Genomic DNA, 17,957 nt, shown 5'->3' with positions numbered 1-17,957 from the left:
CGACTTCCTGGTCCATTTGAGCAGCGACATTTCGTCGCCGAGAAATGATGTTTTTGGAGAAGCATTGCTTATTTTATTCGAGCTAAGTTGTAAATTGCCATAAATATACCAAAAATAGTATTTCATTCGTCAAAACGAAGAGAGCTTGTAATGAAGGTGCTATGTAATATTCGCCGTAACGCAGTGGCGCTGCGGTTTAAGTTCCCAACGCCCCGCCCACTTCTTCGTCTGCTACTTTTGTTGGTTGCCCTCTCCACCCTTTCCCTTGCCCACGCGTTCAGTTCTTGTTTCACGCCGTCAAATCTAGCTGGTTTTGTCAAACAACAGGCAACGAACTCAGCGACATGCTACCAGAGGTGGGGAAATTACTTTTATTTTGTAATGCATTACCATTACTCATTACTTGTATGAAAAACTAATGCGTTACATTACTCATTACTTTTTGGATATTAGTAATGCATTAGTAATGCCATTATTTTAACGAAGTAATGGCATTACTCTGGCATTACATTTACGTTTTAGGACATAAGCCTCAAAGGTGGTATGCATAAGTTTTTTCCTGGCTTTTTTTGCTATAGGCAATAGCCACCCGAGTGTCCCCAAATCGGTGCCACTAGATCCCCGCAGAACCGAGTCTGATAGGCAAAAACTATACATAAGATTTAGTGTAGATGATTCCTTTTCTAGCATTATCTCTTCCCTTCTCAAGCCACACCGTCCTTGGATGAGACTTCACGCTTGACACTGTCGCCGGAAGACCGTGCGCCGTCTCGAAGCAGCGTCGGATACACCGTATCTCGCCTACAAGCAACAACGGCAGATATAGGATACGTCGAGAAGCTTCGACGTCTCCGGCACCTGTCCTTCCACTCCGTGAACGGCGTTCGAGGAACTACGTGAACGACGGCCTACATCGCCATGGCCGGGAAGGACACAGGTGAGCACTTTGCAATCCAAGAGGGAGATAATTCGGACATAGCGGCTGCGGCGCCGTCCGTAGATGAACAGGGCGCTAAGCCGAAACGTAGAGTAGCCCTCTCGCAAAAGGCTCAGCAGAACTACGAGCTCGAAAGAGATGAGCATCGTGCGAAACTAGATAAAGCTTGGGAAGAAACAGCGCTCGAGCTGGAGAAGATCTGTATACCAGAGGCGTCGTATCAAGAAGTTGGGAGACTGAGCACCTCCTACAAACGGTACAAGCTTCACGCTGAAAGGTTCTCCTCCTTCCTAACAAAGACGAATGTAGAACAGAGTTTAACGGAACGAGACGTTCAGAAAGCAATCGACATGGATCGGGACGATCTTGTGCGAGGTATAATCACCGAAATTGAACACCGTCTCGACGGCCAGCGAGAGACGGGCTCTCGGCGCTCCGATGGTTCTGTTCATTCATCCTTGTCGTCACGACGTTCCACCCATTCCAGTTTGGATTCATCAGTAAGCTCCGCAGCGACTAGAGCTAGAGCCGATGCCGAAGCAGCTCGCGCTCTCACGTCTTACAGTCAACAGGAGACTGCCATGAAACTGGAGAAAGCTCGTATAGAGGCCAACCTAGAAGCACTTCAAAGAGAGAAAGAAGCTGCTGTCGCGGAAGCGCAAGCCAAGGTTCTAGAGGCGGCACTTGAACGATACGACCCACGGCTTACAGAAGTCAAATTCGTCGACACGTCGGAAAGGACTAGGGAGTACGTTCTACGTCACGGAGTACCCCAGAGCACGCACGTGTTTACGGGAGACAGTCATCGATGCCACACTGTAAGCGGTGAACAGACGGCTGCTGCAGCACCTGGCGCGTCACAAGGTGACAACGTCTCTCGCGCTGCCGGTGGAAGACTTTCCGGAAATCGTACAATTGGTCTGGGGGGAGAATCAGAACCAACTACACCCCAGAATCCCCTACCCATTATGGGTGACGTCGCCAGGTGCTTACTTCGCCGGGAGCTGGTTACTACGGGCCTCTCGAAGTTCAGCGACCGTCCGGAAGACTATAGGTCGTGGAAATCGGCATTTCGTAACGCTACTAAAGACCTTGGAATATCAGCCACAGAAGAGATGGATCTCCGGGTGAGGTGGCTGGGAACCGAATCGTCCGTGTACGCTAGAAGGCTAAGAGCTGTACACATCGGAAACCCGGATATGGGACTTCAGGCGATCTGGGAACGGTTAGAAGAGGCCTACGGTAGCCCGGAGGCAATCGAAAACGCGCTAATAGACAGGCTTGAAAGGTTTCCGAGGATACTAGGTAGTGACCGCGAGAAACTGAGGGAGCTGGGAGATTTACTCCAAGAACTCGAGTCAGCAAAGGCAGATCCACACTTGCCTGGGCTCTCCTACCTGGACACGTCACGTGGGGTCAACCCCATTGCAGCGAAACTTCCTCTACATTTGCAAGAAAAATGGATCGCTCTAGGATCGAAATACAAGCGGGAACACTGTGTGTCTTTCCCACCATTCTCTGTCTTCTCAGACTTCGTCCGAACCACGGCGAAGACAAAGAATGATCCAAGTTTCATAATCGGGCCCTCAAGCGATAACACAGGCAAGAAGGACAAGACATCCTCGTCGACAACGCAATCCTCTAAGAAATCGTCTGTATCGGTGCACAGGACCACGATTACCTCTCAAGAAGACAGCTCAGCGAGTCAAGTGGAAAGAATTCCAAAGAACCCTGAAGGAATGTGCCCCTTGCACAAGAAGCCACATATACTTAGCAAGTGTAGGGCATTCCGTCAGAAACCTCTCGCCGAGCGAAAGCGCTTGCTGTCAGAGTTCGGCGCATGCTTCAAATGCTGTGCGATGACGCACAACGCGAAGAGCTGCGACTCAACGATACATTGCACTGAGTGCAATAGCGACCATCACATTACGGCACTTCATCCAGAGAACGTTACCTCGCAAGCTCGTCGCACCGCGGGAGTCCCGTCGGCTGAGGAAGACGGTTTCAGCCGAGCGTCCGCAAAGGTTACATCAAGCTGCACGGAAGTGTGTGGAGATGCCAATTCGAGAGTATCCTGCTCAAAAATATGTCTCGTCAAGGTGTACCCAGAAGCTCAGCCAGAACAAGCAGTTCGGATGTATGCGGTCATTGACGACCAAAGCAATAAGTCATTGGCCAGACCCGAATTCTTCGAATGCTTCAACATTCACGGGTGCGAGTATCCATACACGCTAAGGACGTGCGCCGGGGTGGTTGAGACGTTGGGACGACGAGCTACCGGCTATGTTGTTGAGGGCATCGACAGTGGCATACGTCTGCCTCTACCAACGTTGACGGAGTGCGACCAGATTCCTAATGACAGGAATGAGATTCCAACACCGGACGCTGCTCGCAGACTTCCTCATCTCAAGGCACTGGCAAATGTCATTCCGCCACTCGACCCCAATGCACAAATCCTACTGCTCTTAGGAAGGGATCTCGTTCAGGCGCACAAAGTGCGTCAGCAGCGCAACGGTCCCAACCACGCTCCTTTCGCCCAGAAGCTGGACCTCGGGTGGGTCATAGTTGGGGACGTCTGTATCGAACGATTGCGCACTCCACAGGTCTGTACCTTCGCCACAACCGTGTTGCAAAACGGCCGTCCTTCCTACTTCACGCCCTGCCCCAACCACATTATTGTGAAAGAAAAGCCCTGCTTTGAGCATTCTGCAAAAGAAGTCGTCCAGTCTCCCCCGCCGCTAAGCAACGACCTTACGGATCCCCTATTCCAGATCACAAGAGATGACGAGAAGCTTGCTCCGTCAATGGAAGATAAAGAATTCCTGAGCTTGATGGACGGAGATTTCCACAGGGACACGTTAAACAACTGGGTAGCCCCTTTGCCTTTTCGTGTGCCCCGACGTGAACTCCCTGACAACCGAGAACAGGCGTTTTCTCGGTTCGCTTCGTTACGTCGCACTCTGGAAAGGAATGCGGAAATGAAGAAGCACTTCGTTGCCTTCATGCAGGATATGCTCGAAAATGGCCACGCTGAGCAGGCACCGCCAAGAAAGGAAGCCAACGAATATTGGTACCTCCCCAGCTTCGGTATTTACCACCCGCAGAAACCGGGCCAAATCCGGGTAGTTTTCGATTCAAGTACCAAGTACCAAGGTGTTTCGCTCAACGACTTGCTCCTTTCGGGATCGGACATGACAAATAGCCTGATCGGTGTGCTGCTCCGTTTTAGAAAAGAGGCTGTGGCGGTAACGGCTGACATCCAGCGAATGTTTTATTCCTTCTTCGTACGTGAAGAAGACAGAGACTACCTGCGCTTCTTGTGGTTCCGAGACAACGACACCAGCAAGGATGTCATTGAATACAGGATGTGTGTACATGCGTTTGGCAACACATGCTCTCCCGCTATTGCGACCTACGGCTTAAGGCGCACCGCACAGGAGGGAGAGCAGGACTTTGGAGCGGACGTTCGACACTTTATCGAAAGAGACTTCTACGTCGACGACGGCCTCAAGTCCTTACCGACCGAAGAGGAGGCTATTGATTTACTCAAAAGGACACAACACATGCTGAAAGGAGCAAACCTGCGGCTTCACAAGATAGCCTCTAACTCTGTGGAGGTCATGGGCGCCTTCCCATCTGATGACTACGCCGAGGGCCTTAAAGACATGGACTTCGACGGAGGTCACGTACCGATGCAACGGAGCCTTGGACTAAACTGGGACCTAAAGGCAGATACGTTCACCTTCAAAGTGCCCGTAAAAGACACCCCGAACACACGACGCGGCGTACTATCCACTGTGAACAGCCTATACGACCCCCTAGGATTCACAGCCCCAGTGACAGTACAAGGTAGGCTGTTGCTGAGAGATATTTCTTCAGAAACATCGGATTGGGATGCCCCTCTCGACCTGAATGACAACTGGCTAACGTGGCGAGACTCCTTACATCATCTTGAACGGCTCAAGATACCACGCCAGTACACTGCAATCTCTCTCTCCGACGCCCGTCGACGGGAAATCTGTGTATTCTGCGATGCCTCAGAAAAGGCGATCGGCGCTGTGGCGTACATCAGAGCCACAGATGCTGATGGAATGCAACACGTGGGTTTTGTGTTTGGAAAAGCAAAGCTAGCGCCGCGCCCCGAACAGACCATTCCAAGACTTGAGCTATGTGCCGCAGTGCTCGCCGTCGATATCGCAGAGTTAGTCGTCAGCGAGATCGATGCTCACATCGATGACATTAAATTCTACACGGACAGCAAAGTTGTGCTCGGATACATCTTCAATCAATCGAGGCGTTTCTACGTCTATGTCAGCAACCGTGTGAACCGCATACGAAGATCTACGAAGCCCGAGCAATGGCATTACGTTCCCACCGGTCAGAACCCTGCAGATCACGCCACTAGACCTGTGGCTGCAGATGCTTTGGCTGGCACGACTTGGCTGACAGGACCGAAATTTCTCCGGGAATGTACGGACGCGCAGAGAGAGCGCACAGCCTTCCCGCTTTTCGAACCAGATCAGGACAAGGAAATCCGTCCTCAAGTGGCTGTCTCGGCAACTCGCGTAGGAAATCAACAACTGGGGGCTCATCGCTTCGAGCGCTTTTCGACATGGACATCCTTACTGCGGGCCGTGGCATGCCTGGTGCATATCGCTCGTTCCTTTCATAACCCTTTGGCTGATTGTCACGGATGGCATTACTGCAGCAAACCTCGAAGCGCGGATGAGCTGAACGAGGCGAAGAAAGTAATCCTTCGTTGCGTCCAACACGAAGAATTTCCAGAAGCCGTCACATGTCCCCGTACGGACGCAGCTCAACAAAGTCGCATTTCGTCCAGCAATCCTTTGTGTGAGCTCGACCCGTTCGTCGACAATCAGGGCCTGTTGAGAGTTGGTGGACGCCTACGGAACTCCGACCTCGACGAAGCGGAAAAGCATCCAGTCATCGTTCCGGGTCGCCATCATGTAGGCTTATTGCTGATACGGCACTATCATGGAAAAGTTAAACATCAAGGGCGACACTTCACCGAAGGAGCTATTAGAGCTGCCGGGTTTTGGATTATCGGCGGAAAAAGATGCATCGGCGCCATGATTCATCATTGTATCACATGCCGCAAACTTCGAAGAAAATTGGAGCATCAGAAGATGGCCGACTTGCCTGAAGATAGGCTAAGCGCGGATCCTCCGTTCACCTACGTGGGACTGGACGTTTTCGGCCCTTGGATGGTTGCCTCACGTCGCACAAGGGGCGGTCTCGCCCACAACAAAAGGTGGGCAGTCTTATTCACGTGCATGGCCATTCGTGCAGTGCACATAGAGGTCATTGAGTCAATGGATACGTCAAGCTTTATTAACGCCCTGCGAAGATTCCTTGCGCTCAGAGGCCCAGTGAAACAGCTCCGTTCAGACAGGGGCACGAACTTCGTTGGTGCCTGCTCTGAGCTCAAGATGTCGGCTGTTGGCTTCGAACTTCGTAAAGTTCAACGCTTCTTGAGCGAGCAAGGCTGCACCTGGATTTTCAATACACCTCATTCCTCCCACATGGGTGGCGTGTGGGAACGCATGATAGGCATGGCTCGCCGGATCCTGGATTCAATACTTCTGAACGACGGCTCTCCTCGCTTCTCCCATGAGGTCTTGACCACATTCCTAGCAGAAGTGACCGTCATTATAAACGGCAGACCATTGGTTCCAGTCTCCTCTGATCCCGAATGTCCCTCAGTGCTCTCCCCTGCAATGATCCTGACGCAGAAACCTACGTCGTCAACAGCACCTCCAGGAGATTTTAAAAGTCTTCATGTGAAGCAGTGGAAACAAGTTCAAGCTCTTGCCAACAGCTTCTGGCATCGCTGGAGAACACAGTTCCTGCCCACCCTTCAACGCCGTCGCAAGTGGAAAACCGATCGACCTAACCTTCAAGTTGGCGATCTTGTGCTGCTGAAAGACGTGGGCGCTAGACGCAACGAGTGGCCAATGGGACGAATCACCGCTGTGCGGCGAGGGAATGACGGTAAGGTGCGCAAGGTGCAACTCCAGACAGTTAAAGACGGCAAGAAGAAAACCTTTGAACGACCAGTCTCCGAGATGGTTCTCCTGTTCTCGCCGGATCAAAGTGACTGAACTCGTTTGTGTGCATGATAGTGCATGATAGTATCTGGTATCCTACGGGACACCAGCCGGGGGAGTGTGCTGCCACTTACAGGGCACGGGTTTCGTTTCTTTGCTCTGTATTCTTAGCGTGTGAATTTCTTGTACTCAAACCAAATGATATCAGTCGAAGTATACACGGAGGGGCAGATTGGAGGGAACCATAACATGCCACCCATCTCGAGGCGGGATCCCCGGTGTTGATACAATTCGAAGAACCCCTGTCTGACTCGACAGGCCATAACCACAACAAGTGTCGGGTTTAACTCGGTTGCGTTACAGCGGTCTGGCTGGACGAGGTGGGTGGCTTCGGTGTGTTTGTGGTTCGCTCCGTTTTCTTTTCTTTCCGTTTGTGTACAACGCTTTGGATCTCTGTACCACGTGACCTTTCTTCTCTCCCTTGTGTCTTATGTAGACCAACTGTTGAGCTCTCGCTCTCGTCTGTCTGAACATGTAACTCAAGGTGAAATACAGGAACGTTTTTTCACCTCTCCACGAGGTTTATCTATCTGACGAGTCAGTTTTCTTAATCATTCTGATGAGGTCAGAATAGCAGGTATGGAGGAACAGTGGCAGGAAGCTGATCGCCGATCATCTCTCCTCTTCAAGATCGACCCGGAAGGGAAATACAGGTTCCCATCCGGTACACGGAGGCCCATTGAGACGCTGCTGCATCGTTTTCGGTTGAATGTCCCGTACGGTCAACAGTTCCTCCACGAGATTGGGCGGGCAGACTCTGCAGACTGTTCAGTGTGTGCGACAGTGGAGGACACTGATTACATTCTCCTGCATTGTACAAAGTATGCTCCACAAAGGGCTAGGTTGATGTATACCCTCGACCGCCTGGACAACAGGCGTTTCGACGTGGTGAAAGTGCTCTGACTGTGGGACCCAAGAAAGCGAGACACTGCCTTTGCGGCACTCGAGAACTTCCTTGTGAGCTGCGGCATGGAACTCATATTTTAGGATTTTGTGCGAGTGCCTCTATCAGTGTGTATCTTTGTAGTGTGTATTTGTAGTGTGTATCTTTGCATTAGTGTGTATCTGTTTCTCTGCATGTTCTAGTGATATTTATTCACTTGCACCTAGTGTACTAACACAATAATTGTTGGGGATGGGGAATGTACTTTGTTTGTTTTTGGTTGTTTGTAGGTTGTTGTTTTGTTTTGGGAGTAGCAGGACTAGTCAGGAGGCAAGTTCAATTTCTCCCTGGTTTTCTTTTAAATAATCAATCAATCATCACAGGGAAGCTATATGCAAGTGACCCGCGAACCAAAGCAAGGTGGACGGCCAAAAGCGACGCCGTGGCACTGCCCCACTGCATGCCTGCTAGATGCCTGATCACCGTAATCCACCGGTGGACCTTGGCTTCCAAGTTCGCTATGTGCTTCACCTAAGACAGCCTGGCCTCTACCGTCACGCCGAGGAAACGATGAAAAGATGCACACCTCGGCTGTACAGTGTACACCAGCGACTGAGAGAAGGAAGGGATGCATGTCCCTCCTTGTAAACGGGAGTACCGCGGTCTTTTCAGTGGAGATGTCCATCCCAGCCGGCAGCCGTCGCGAGGTAGTGCTCAATAGCGCTCAAAGCGTGTTGCAGGCGCCGCTGGATGGCCGGACGGGATTTGCCGCAGGTCCAAATAGATGTCATCTGAGATCGAAATAGACAGTTTCTTTCCAATGAAGCGCATAGCGAGCCCCGAAGACCCGGCGAACGAACATCAAGCGTACGTGTGAAATACTTAGTAAGGCAGTGAACAAAGCGTCCTGAAATGTACCGTGACGATTATTAGAAACCTGGTGGCCTTTCGAATACCTCCAACCCCCAAAAGAAGTTGGTCTTCAAATGTAGTAGTCAGTGCCGTCTCGGCAGCTTGCCCGTACCCAAGCACTAGTTACGTTGTAAGTTGGTATCCTTTTGCATCTGAAAGCCTGTTGCATCACTTTGCCGTTGACCTTACTGTGATCAATTTCGTGGTAGTTTTCCTTTTTGTTTGTTAGTTTTTCTTTTTCTCTTATCTTTTTTCTTTTCTGCTTTCTTTCTTTGCTGGGAATAGCAAGCCGCCGTAGCGCAGGCTAATCTTTCCCTCCTTTTTTTTTTACAATAAACATAACCCCCCGCCCCCCTTATTGGTGGTTAGATGGACACGTATGAGCCGGGTACAGTCACTTTCTTCTGCGTAGCTCGTCTCATTAGCTCCTCAGACGCAGATGTCAAACACACATAAAAAAAAAAGAGAGAGAACGACTAACGGCATTATTCTCGACGAGAGCGTCCTGGACACAGGAGGGTACGCGAGCAGGGTACATTCACATTCTTCCACATAACACATTTTGTTAACTCCTTCAATGGTGTTTCGAAATACATGCACACCGAGCGACATTATTTTCAATTCAAGTAACTCGGGGGAAAACGTGCTCACGCCAGGAATCGAACCTTCTGATTTCCGGTCCTATATGCTACTGCTACACTACGACAGCAGGGTTTTCCCTTGGGTTAGAGTGCCGGAAGTAAAAAGGAGACTGACAACCGATCACGCTATTCCCATTCTCTTTTACGTCTTCCACACTCACTCACTCATTCAGACATGAGGTCTGACCTCGTGACTGAATTGCAAGCAAGAGAAAACCGTGCTGTTGTAGCATATCTGACTGGAAATCAAGTGGCCCAGGTTCGATTCCTGGTGTCAGTACCCTTTTTTTCCCCTGAATTATTTGAATACATTAATTTCTGGGTGTTGGACGCTTACGTAGAGCACTGCACGGGCCGCATTCTTAGGCCCAGGCTCGGCCAGAGCCTGGCCTTCCTTTGATTTACGAGCCGTCGGGCCGGGCCCGACCGCTCGATGTAATATGAGCCTCTGAACACGCGCACAGTCCGCAGCGTCTGTCTCCAGGAAAATAGGTGAGGGTGTTGCATGCTTGCCCCCCCCCCCCCCCCCTTGAAACACTTTGCCCCTCCCCTTGGAAAAAATCATGGGAACGCCCGTCACAGTTGGGTAACACATGGTCGAGCACGACCTAGGCCCGGCAATGTACAGGCCCAGTCCAATAATGTCAAACCCAAGCCCAGCTCAGGCCCGGAAAAAGAAGACGTAACTCGGCCCGTGGGCCGGGCCGGGTTCATACTTTCGGGTAAGCCCGAGCTCGTGCAGTGCTCTATGCTTACGTGTTGGTATCGTCCATATGTGTGGCTTGCCTCGGCCAACTAATTCCGCAACTAAAATGTGCGAAGGACACTTATTTTCCCAAGGAGAAACCTTTATTTGGAACAATGAAAAGGAATAAAGGAAAACTATACGAAAGGCTTGAAAGCTGTCCCTGTGCTGTCCCCAGTCGGACCAGTGGCTCCACTCCGGGAAACAGAACCTGACAAAGAAAGATGCTCCTCCAGGTGGTGACACGTGTCATGGCCAGAAAGTGTTCTTGCATCCATCTGGTTGGGGGACATGTACAGCAGATGACTGGAGTTTCTGGAAGGCAGGGGACAGTCAAAATTTACCTGTCTCTACCAGTAAGCTAGTGCATGTTTCCGTCAAAGGACAATGAGAAACATAAAAGTGCACATTTTAGTAACGGAAGTAGCAACAGACAAGTTTCACGAGTAAAACAAAAGCGGCTTCGACGAAGTAAAGTCCTAACAGCGCGACCGCAAGCTAGCCCTAGCAATAATGTAATCGAAGGCAGATACAGAAGTTACCGTATTGCATACTTTGGTCGCGCACCCATGCATTTGGCTTACGAATTGCAGCGTAGAGCTACTCTTCATTTGACCAAAAAAAGAAAAAAAATAGAAAGAAAAGAAAAAAAGCATTTTGTTCGTCACAGCTCAACGCCTCAACAAGTCTATGAACCGTTGCTTTGTGATGAACGGAATGTGGGCTCTGTTAAGCCTAACTTAAAGCTGTACTGGAAGGCAAAGGCTCCTCTTGAAGCTTGCCATTTTCATCTGTCCAACTTCGCTAAGAACGTTCCGCCGACAAACCTATAACTGGGCCCAGTTGTTACAGAGCCGTATGGAAAAGCCTGTAGAGCAACACGATTTTACTACTATAGTACTGGGATGGGTGCTCTAAGAGGTCAGTCACATTTTCGTGCAAGACGTGATACCTCCTTGACGCACAGGCTTTCTCGGCCTCAGAGTAAAGAATTTACGCCAGAGAAACCTACCAAAAAATTGTGGTTACCAATCACTGTGTAACAAAATAAATACGACCACGCAAACTTTCGCCTCCATCCATCGGTGTAGCGCATAGGAAATACATGAAGACGAAAGTTTGCGTGGCCGTGTTTATTTTGTTATGCAGTGGCTGGTAACCACGATTTTTTCTTAGGTTTCTCAGGCATAAATTATTCACTGTGTGGCAGCAGAAGTCTGTCTGTCAAGTAGGTATAGCGTCATGCGCGAAACTGTGACTGACCTTTTATAGCATCCACCAGTATAACACATGAAAAATGGCAAATACAAGAAGAAAAGTACTACATTTAACTGTAATGTGACAATACTTCCCATGTCCCATGTTGTTCCCGTTTCGAGGCCACCCTTCCTCGCGTTCCTCGCATTCTTTTCACTCTAGGGTCTTTCATCCGTCATGGCGGACTGCACCAGTAACCCAGTAGCTCATTTGGTTTCAATAAACGAGCGAAAAAATAACAGGCGAGATAACTGTTCTCAAACATGTCATAAAATTGTTCTCGAATTCTTTTCACTTTGAAATGAAACTACAGTATTGCTGCTCAAAAGTTACATTACATTCGTAAAACAACCATTCCTTTAAAAGCAGCAGACACGGTCTGGACGCCACCAGTCGTTTTTGGTTGTGCTACTCTGAGCAGCTTCCATGGTTCCAGCGATAAGCGGTGAGTAAGCATCTCGTGGGATGGCGGCATTTTTGCGTTTCATTTATCTTGACAGTTGTATTTTGTTGTTTCTTTCAGGCCGCATTAAAGATACCTGCTTGCCAATGATGATAAGGCGGATCTTTGTTCAACATGCACGGTCTGGTAGACGAAGCCTTCGAATGGTGAGTGCATAGTCTTCATTCGCAGTGTACTGCCTGGCCTTTCCCATACCGCTCTGCAACAACTGGGTTCAGTTATAGGCTTGTCGGCGGAGCGTTAACGTTCTTAGTGTAAAATCGTTTCGCTTTAGCTAAGTTAAACAGATGAAAAGGGGCAAGCTTCAAGAGGAGCTACGCGCTTTTGTCTTCCAGTAGCTTTAAGTTAGGCTTAACTGAGCCCACATTCTGTTCGTCACAGAGCAACCGTTCCTATACTTGCCGACGCAGTTGAGCTTTGACGAACGGAATGACTTTCTTTCTCCACATGAAGAGGAACTTCGCGCTGCAGTTCGTAAGCCAAATGGGTGTTACGATAAAGGTAAGCAATAACTTCTGTGTCCACATTCGATTCCAATTCCATTGTGGTTAGGGCTAGCTTACGGTCGCGCTGTTAGGCGTTTACTTCGCCGAGGCCGCTTTTTGAACGTGACTTGCTGGTTGTAACTTGGTTACTTTCGTTAATAAAATGTGAACTTTCGTGTTCTCTTTCTCATTGCCCTTGACGCAAACATGCACTAGCTTACTGGTTGAGGCAGGGACACTGCGTCGTCCCCGCTGTCATTTTACTTTGTCAATTTGTTGTACTATTATCTTGTATTTGGTTATCATTGCAATAAAACTTTGCTTCCTCGTTTCGCCTTTGTCTTTCATCAGCCCCTGACACAAACATGCACAGCTTACAGGTTGAGGCAGGTAAATTTTTGAGTGCCCCCCTTGCCTTCCAGAAACTCCAGCCATCAGCTGTACCGCAGTCTTCCAACCGGATAGATACAAGGACATCTGACAATGGCATGGGACACCACCTGTTGGAGTATACCATTCGCCTTCTCTTTTATTGGCGATATTGGCTAATACCTTACTTTTGTTTTACAGGTGCTGTTCACTGGAGTGGAGCCACTGGTGCTACTGAGGACTGCTTTGTGAAGCCTTTGCTGTAATTTTCCTTTATTCCATTTCGTTGTTGCCAAATAAATGTCTTCGAAAACAGTTCTGCTTGATACTTCATTTATTAATATCAAACCTTAACGAGGCCATTGCTTCAAACATGGCAATGTTTGTGGAAGCGCCTCGGGAACCCCTTTTGGTTGAAGACCACCAGGGGGTAAAAGAGGTACACAAGAGTAGATTTACATGTAAGGTGTTAGCCTATTTGTGTGGCGACATGCTGCACGTGCCGCAGGGTAATGACTGGTTCAAAATAGTCAATAATCCCAGTCATGTTTCTTTCACTGGCTGTGACCATAAAATTTCTATCTGAGCTCGTAACATGGTGCTGGGGAGACTGCGGTTTTGCCTCAATCCAAATGTCATCAGGGTTGAGAATTCAATCTGCTTGGTTATGTACGGACTCTTAGCAACGAAACACCGGCAACTAGAATAAATCCTTCTATTCCTACCTGTTGAAGACCCTCTTTCTAATAGTTTTAGTGCATCATATACGCTATCGTCGTTGCCGACGTAAGGTACGCAGCAGAATCTATGAAGCGCGCACGTTTTTATTGTATTTTTGGCGAGATATCAAAGAGCCTTGTGCAACATCACTGCGCTCAGCAGCTCCGTCCGTCAGAAAGAACCAGTTTGTTCGCGCGGCACAGAATCTGACGACTGACGCGCAGAAGGAGGACGGAGCGAAAAAGAAAAGCCACCCTCTGTTGCCAATGTTACAAGCTCTATTATGTTTGATCTAATACACCAGGTAGAGCAACACCCGATCTTTTGGAAGCTTGCCGTTGAGCAAAACCGAAATGTACCGAGGAAACACGCCATGTGGGAAAAGATCGCTCTTGAAATGGAAAAGAGACACCCGGATGTCGAAGCAACGGTAGATGTGTACATCAAAACACTTTTTGGGTCCCCATATTCACGGCGCAGTCGTTGTATCAGTTGCTGTTAATTAATAGTAACGAGTTGGCAGCATTCGCGTTCCAAACCAAAACGTATCGGCTCAGGACGCTAGCAGTTTCGTTTAAAAACAAGAAATGTGTGAGCAGTATACCGCACGCCGGGTAAGACAAAGGGGAGCAAAATTTAATCCGCAAGCCGGCCACTCTGGGGTCACGCATATTCATAGTTGTCTGGCATCATAAATTAACCATGTAATTGTATAATATTTTAGGGCTGTCATTACACAAGCCTACATGGTAGCACTCCGGGGTCATCATCACGTCATGCAGTGCATTCGCGGGGGACACTGTGTGCATACATTGTGTTCTGACAAGCATAAACGAGAACGATCAGTTGTAATAAAGGGAGCCAGTTTTCCGCGGTTTCACTATTCTTACGTGTTTCCCATTCATCGCTTCCACACAGTTTGGGAACTGCCACAGCGCTTTAGAGTAACGTGCTTTGCCCCTGGATAAAGCTATAGTGCTGAAAATGCAACTCTTACGTGATAGCGTCTCGCTTTGTCATGACATATTTCATAATTATTCACTAGGGGAGCTTCCTATATAACGCGATATGCAAAAAGTGCCAATTCGTGAATTTCGTTTTGTTCCATAATTTTATATGTATGTATGGGACGGTAACGTACCCCCACACACAAAAAAAAAAGAAAAAAAAAAGAAAAGAAACAGGAAAGATCATAAGGGTTGTTTGAGTGGGTGTGAACTCTGCCTCGCTATGCCACCAGTATACGCGGTGAACGTTTTACTGGGAATGAGTAGTAGACACAAAAACATGGCCTGTCCAACGCCTAAAACAATGGGGCCAATGAAACGCAGGAATTGGAAGCTACCAAAGCTAGCCAAGCTAGCCGAAAAAAAAAGCAAGACGGATGGAGGATAGAGGATGAAGGGTGGAGATGCGTTGAGGGTGCTTGAGTTCGTCGGGGAGAGCAAAGTATTAGATGGGCCGTCGAGCAAGACCTCCCTTCTGCAGAAAGAGGACAAGGTTTCTTGCTTTAGCGGAACGTGCGGCAGAAGAACCACCACACACACACACACAATTGACACAAAAATGTGTACGCCCCACTCTGCCCTCCAATCAGAAGTGAGAGGTCTATCATTCACGGCAATGATTGGCGCAGAACCTGCTATGCGGTGAAGCTGTTTCTATTGTGTTCGAAAAGTGCGACCTTTATATGCCGCAGCCGTCTCTGCTTTACACCACACTCAACACCGTCAGACTGCTGCGGAGTCACGGTAAAAAACGACGACGCACAGCTTTCACAGTACTCTCTCTTACACTCTTTCCCGCGCACTCTTATTTACGAACGTTTTATGCATTTAGAGGCATGTTTAAGCGCACATAATTCGAACGAACCTGTTGCAGACGGGTTACGGAAAGACGATCACTGGCTAGTATACTGTCCCGCATATTGGCCTCTATACTCTCCTTCTGCGCTTTGCTATGCGGAGCAGAATGTATTTAAAAGTGGCCGCATCGATTCTCAAAACCTTGCGGTAGACAAATGGGTCCTCGTGTCGTAGCTCCCGTAGAAGGCTATTTTGCAGACCGTACTCTTTCCTCAGCACCCATTCATTTGTCCATAGCTTCTTTAACCGCTTGTTTTCGTGGCAGCACTCACTGAGTCAATGAGAAAAGCAAGAGCCACCAATTTTCGCTTTCTTTCGTCCATTGTGTACCAAGCGCCGTGCACATAAAATTAATGCTGCAACATTCAACCGCAGCGCGAAGGTTATCCCCGGCTTCCCCAACATCTGAGCTGACAGCACATTGGAATACTATCTGTGTACGCATTCCAAAAGGGCGTAGCCTCAGTGCCTTATCATTTACCCCTCTCGCTCCTTCAGTCGCTGCGCCGTCAGAAAAGACGCTCGTGTGAATACACGGTTATTGTCGAGAGATCTGCCTGCTGTTGTGGCAGCATGTTCCCCGGGGACCATGCGCCATGAGTACACTTCACAGGAAGCTGTGCCGACATGATTGGGAAACTACAGTTCCATTGGAATTGGGAAAAATAAAAACAAAGAACGATAACAAGTTCATGAGGTCAGTTTCATTGACAAGTTTTCGCGCAGTCAATAAAACTAGATGCTCCTGACCGTTTGAACTCCATTCTGACTGCTACCTCTTTCGTGGACCTGTGTACATTGCTCATGTTGTACTTGCACATAACTTCATTTTCATATTTCACATCTCACTCTTCACGTGTAATGGGGTAGTGTACTGCTCTCAAGCGGTGAATCACCCCAGGGCCATAGTCATGATTTAGTAGTAGTAGTAGTCATGTCATGTCCGGGCACGTGGGAAACAACTTAAATTCAGGCTGCGTTCCAATACCCCGGTTAGTCGACTGCCTAGCGGTCTAACCCAGTCTTACCGGAAGTGCCGCCATGTTAAGTATCGTTCCAAATCTCGCCAAGTCCGCTATTCAGTCGGCTACCGCCTAGTGCGCATCGATGCAGTCTAGTTATACGCCTGACCATCTGACAGCCCGGATGGAGACGCGCGTTGACGGTACCAGCGTGCCCGCTGTTTCTGCTGGCTTTAAATGTAAAGTTGCACATAGTGGTATGTTTTTTAAAACTGCGTAGAGAGTTGCAACACATGTTTCGTTGTGAAGGTGACAGTTTATGCACGATGTCCTACAAACTGAGCGCATCACAGTCCTGCTGCGCTTGCGCCGTACGCATTTCTTGCGTGGGCAACGAGATGGCGCCACAGGCGCATCGGCTAGGCAAGCCTGTTCCCATAGACAAGCAAAGCGGTCTACTCAGCTGCCTAGTCAGGCGGCTTCGCGGGCGCGAGGTATTGGAACGCAGCCTCAGTCTTGCGTTCTTCATTTTTTTTTTAACACTTTGGGGATTAGATATGGTTTTTATATTTACGAGTCGAGAGTTTTGGTCCCATGGCTTGTCCTAGACAATCTGTTAATAGAGTAGAACTTACTGATCCAATGAACAGTGAAAATAGCTTTGATTTATTATCGGTCCCGCTTTTATGACCCAAGTTCTAATACGAATACGCTGCAGGCAGATCCATGGACGTCAGCTGCACGTGTGCGGGAAGGCAGCAGAAGGAACCAATGAGTCATTCTCCCTGGATTTCGATAAAAAAACACTGCTCCGCTACTGCTACTCGACCTAATCAAACTTGATCTGTTAGCAGGTTTGCTTGTCACCATATGGTGGATGACCCACATTGCTCTGACTTCGTAGCTTCTTTGGTGAAAATGATTGCATGAAAAGCTTATACTTGTATGATAATCCTCATCAACAACGCAACTGCGAAGGAAATACATTGGATCGGGCATTGTTCATGTGCGGATGTGTTTACACCATCTACAGGCACCCTGAAGACGCTTCCTACCATTTAGACCTCGAACGCAACGCAGAGAGATCACAACGACATCGCGACATCGGGGGATGGCAAGGTATTTCCGCAGACAAAGCACATTTCTGAAACGCCATATAGGGATCCATTTCATTTTATCTGTGTGTAAACCTGTGCAGTGGTGAAGAGGCCAAAATAAGCCCGACAGGGCAGGCGAGTGGTATGGCGAAGTTTGAATTGAACGGGAGGCATTGAACGGGTTTGTGACACTTTGCTACACGTGGTTCATTACATCATGCACCCATTGTACTGCATGCCCGGTGTTGAACAAAACGGGAATATTTTTTTCTACGTGTCGTAGGCGGCGAGATATAAACAGATGAAGAAACTCTGGCGCCGAGCTACGACGTCAGATGAGTGGCTGCCTATATTAGCACGTAATTGCGTAAGCAACACGTGATCTCTCCCGCTGCTCGCCGACTTGTCACTCTCGGGTGAATTTCAATATTCGCGGTGCCGATTTCCTACGCTATGTTTATTACCCCAATTCGCTGAAAGACTTGGAATGCAG

At 48.8% G+C, this 17,957-nt stretch overlaps 1 protein-coding gene and 1 long non-coding RNA gene across 2 annotated transcripts; both read left to right on the top strand.

Moving 5' to 3' along the window:
- Positions 1-918: 918 nt before the first annotated feature.
- LOC135378577 (uncharacterized) lies at positions 919-7,059 on the top strand. Its single transcript, XM_064611666.1, has one exon. The coding sequence runs from the start codon at positions 919-921 to the stop codon at positions 7,057-7,059; it is 6,141 nt and encodes a 2,046-aa protein (XP_064467736.1).
- A 4,851-nt stretch (positions 7,060-11,910) lies between these two features.
- Positions 11,911-13,135, top strand: LOC135397410 (uncharacterized). The gene is made up of 2 exons (XR_010423642.1): positions 11,911-11,948; positions 12,039-13,135. It is a non-coding gene; the product is annotated as an uncharacterized LOC135397410 (long non-coding RNA).
- The last annotated feature ends 4,822 nt before the right edge of the window (positions 13,136-17,957 follow it).

This window comes from Ornithodoros turicata, chromosome 1 (genome assembly GCF_037126465.1).
Source record: "Ornithodoros turicata isolate Travis chromosome 1, ASM3712646v1, whole genome shotgun sequence".
Classification (NCBI taxonomy): Eukaryota; Metazoa; Arthropoda; class Arachnida; order Ixodida; family Argasidae; genus Ornithodoros; species Ornithodoros turicata.
The sequence above is the reverse complement of the archived record's forward strand: the minus strand, read 5'-3'. Positions and strand labels throughout refer to the sequence as shown.

What these genes read in the sequence shown, in the direction of transcription:
- LOC135378577 (XM_064611666.1), top strand. Translation starts at nt 919, where the DNA reads ATGGCCGGGAAGGACACAGGTGAGCACTTTGCAATCCAAGAGGGAGAT.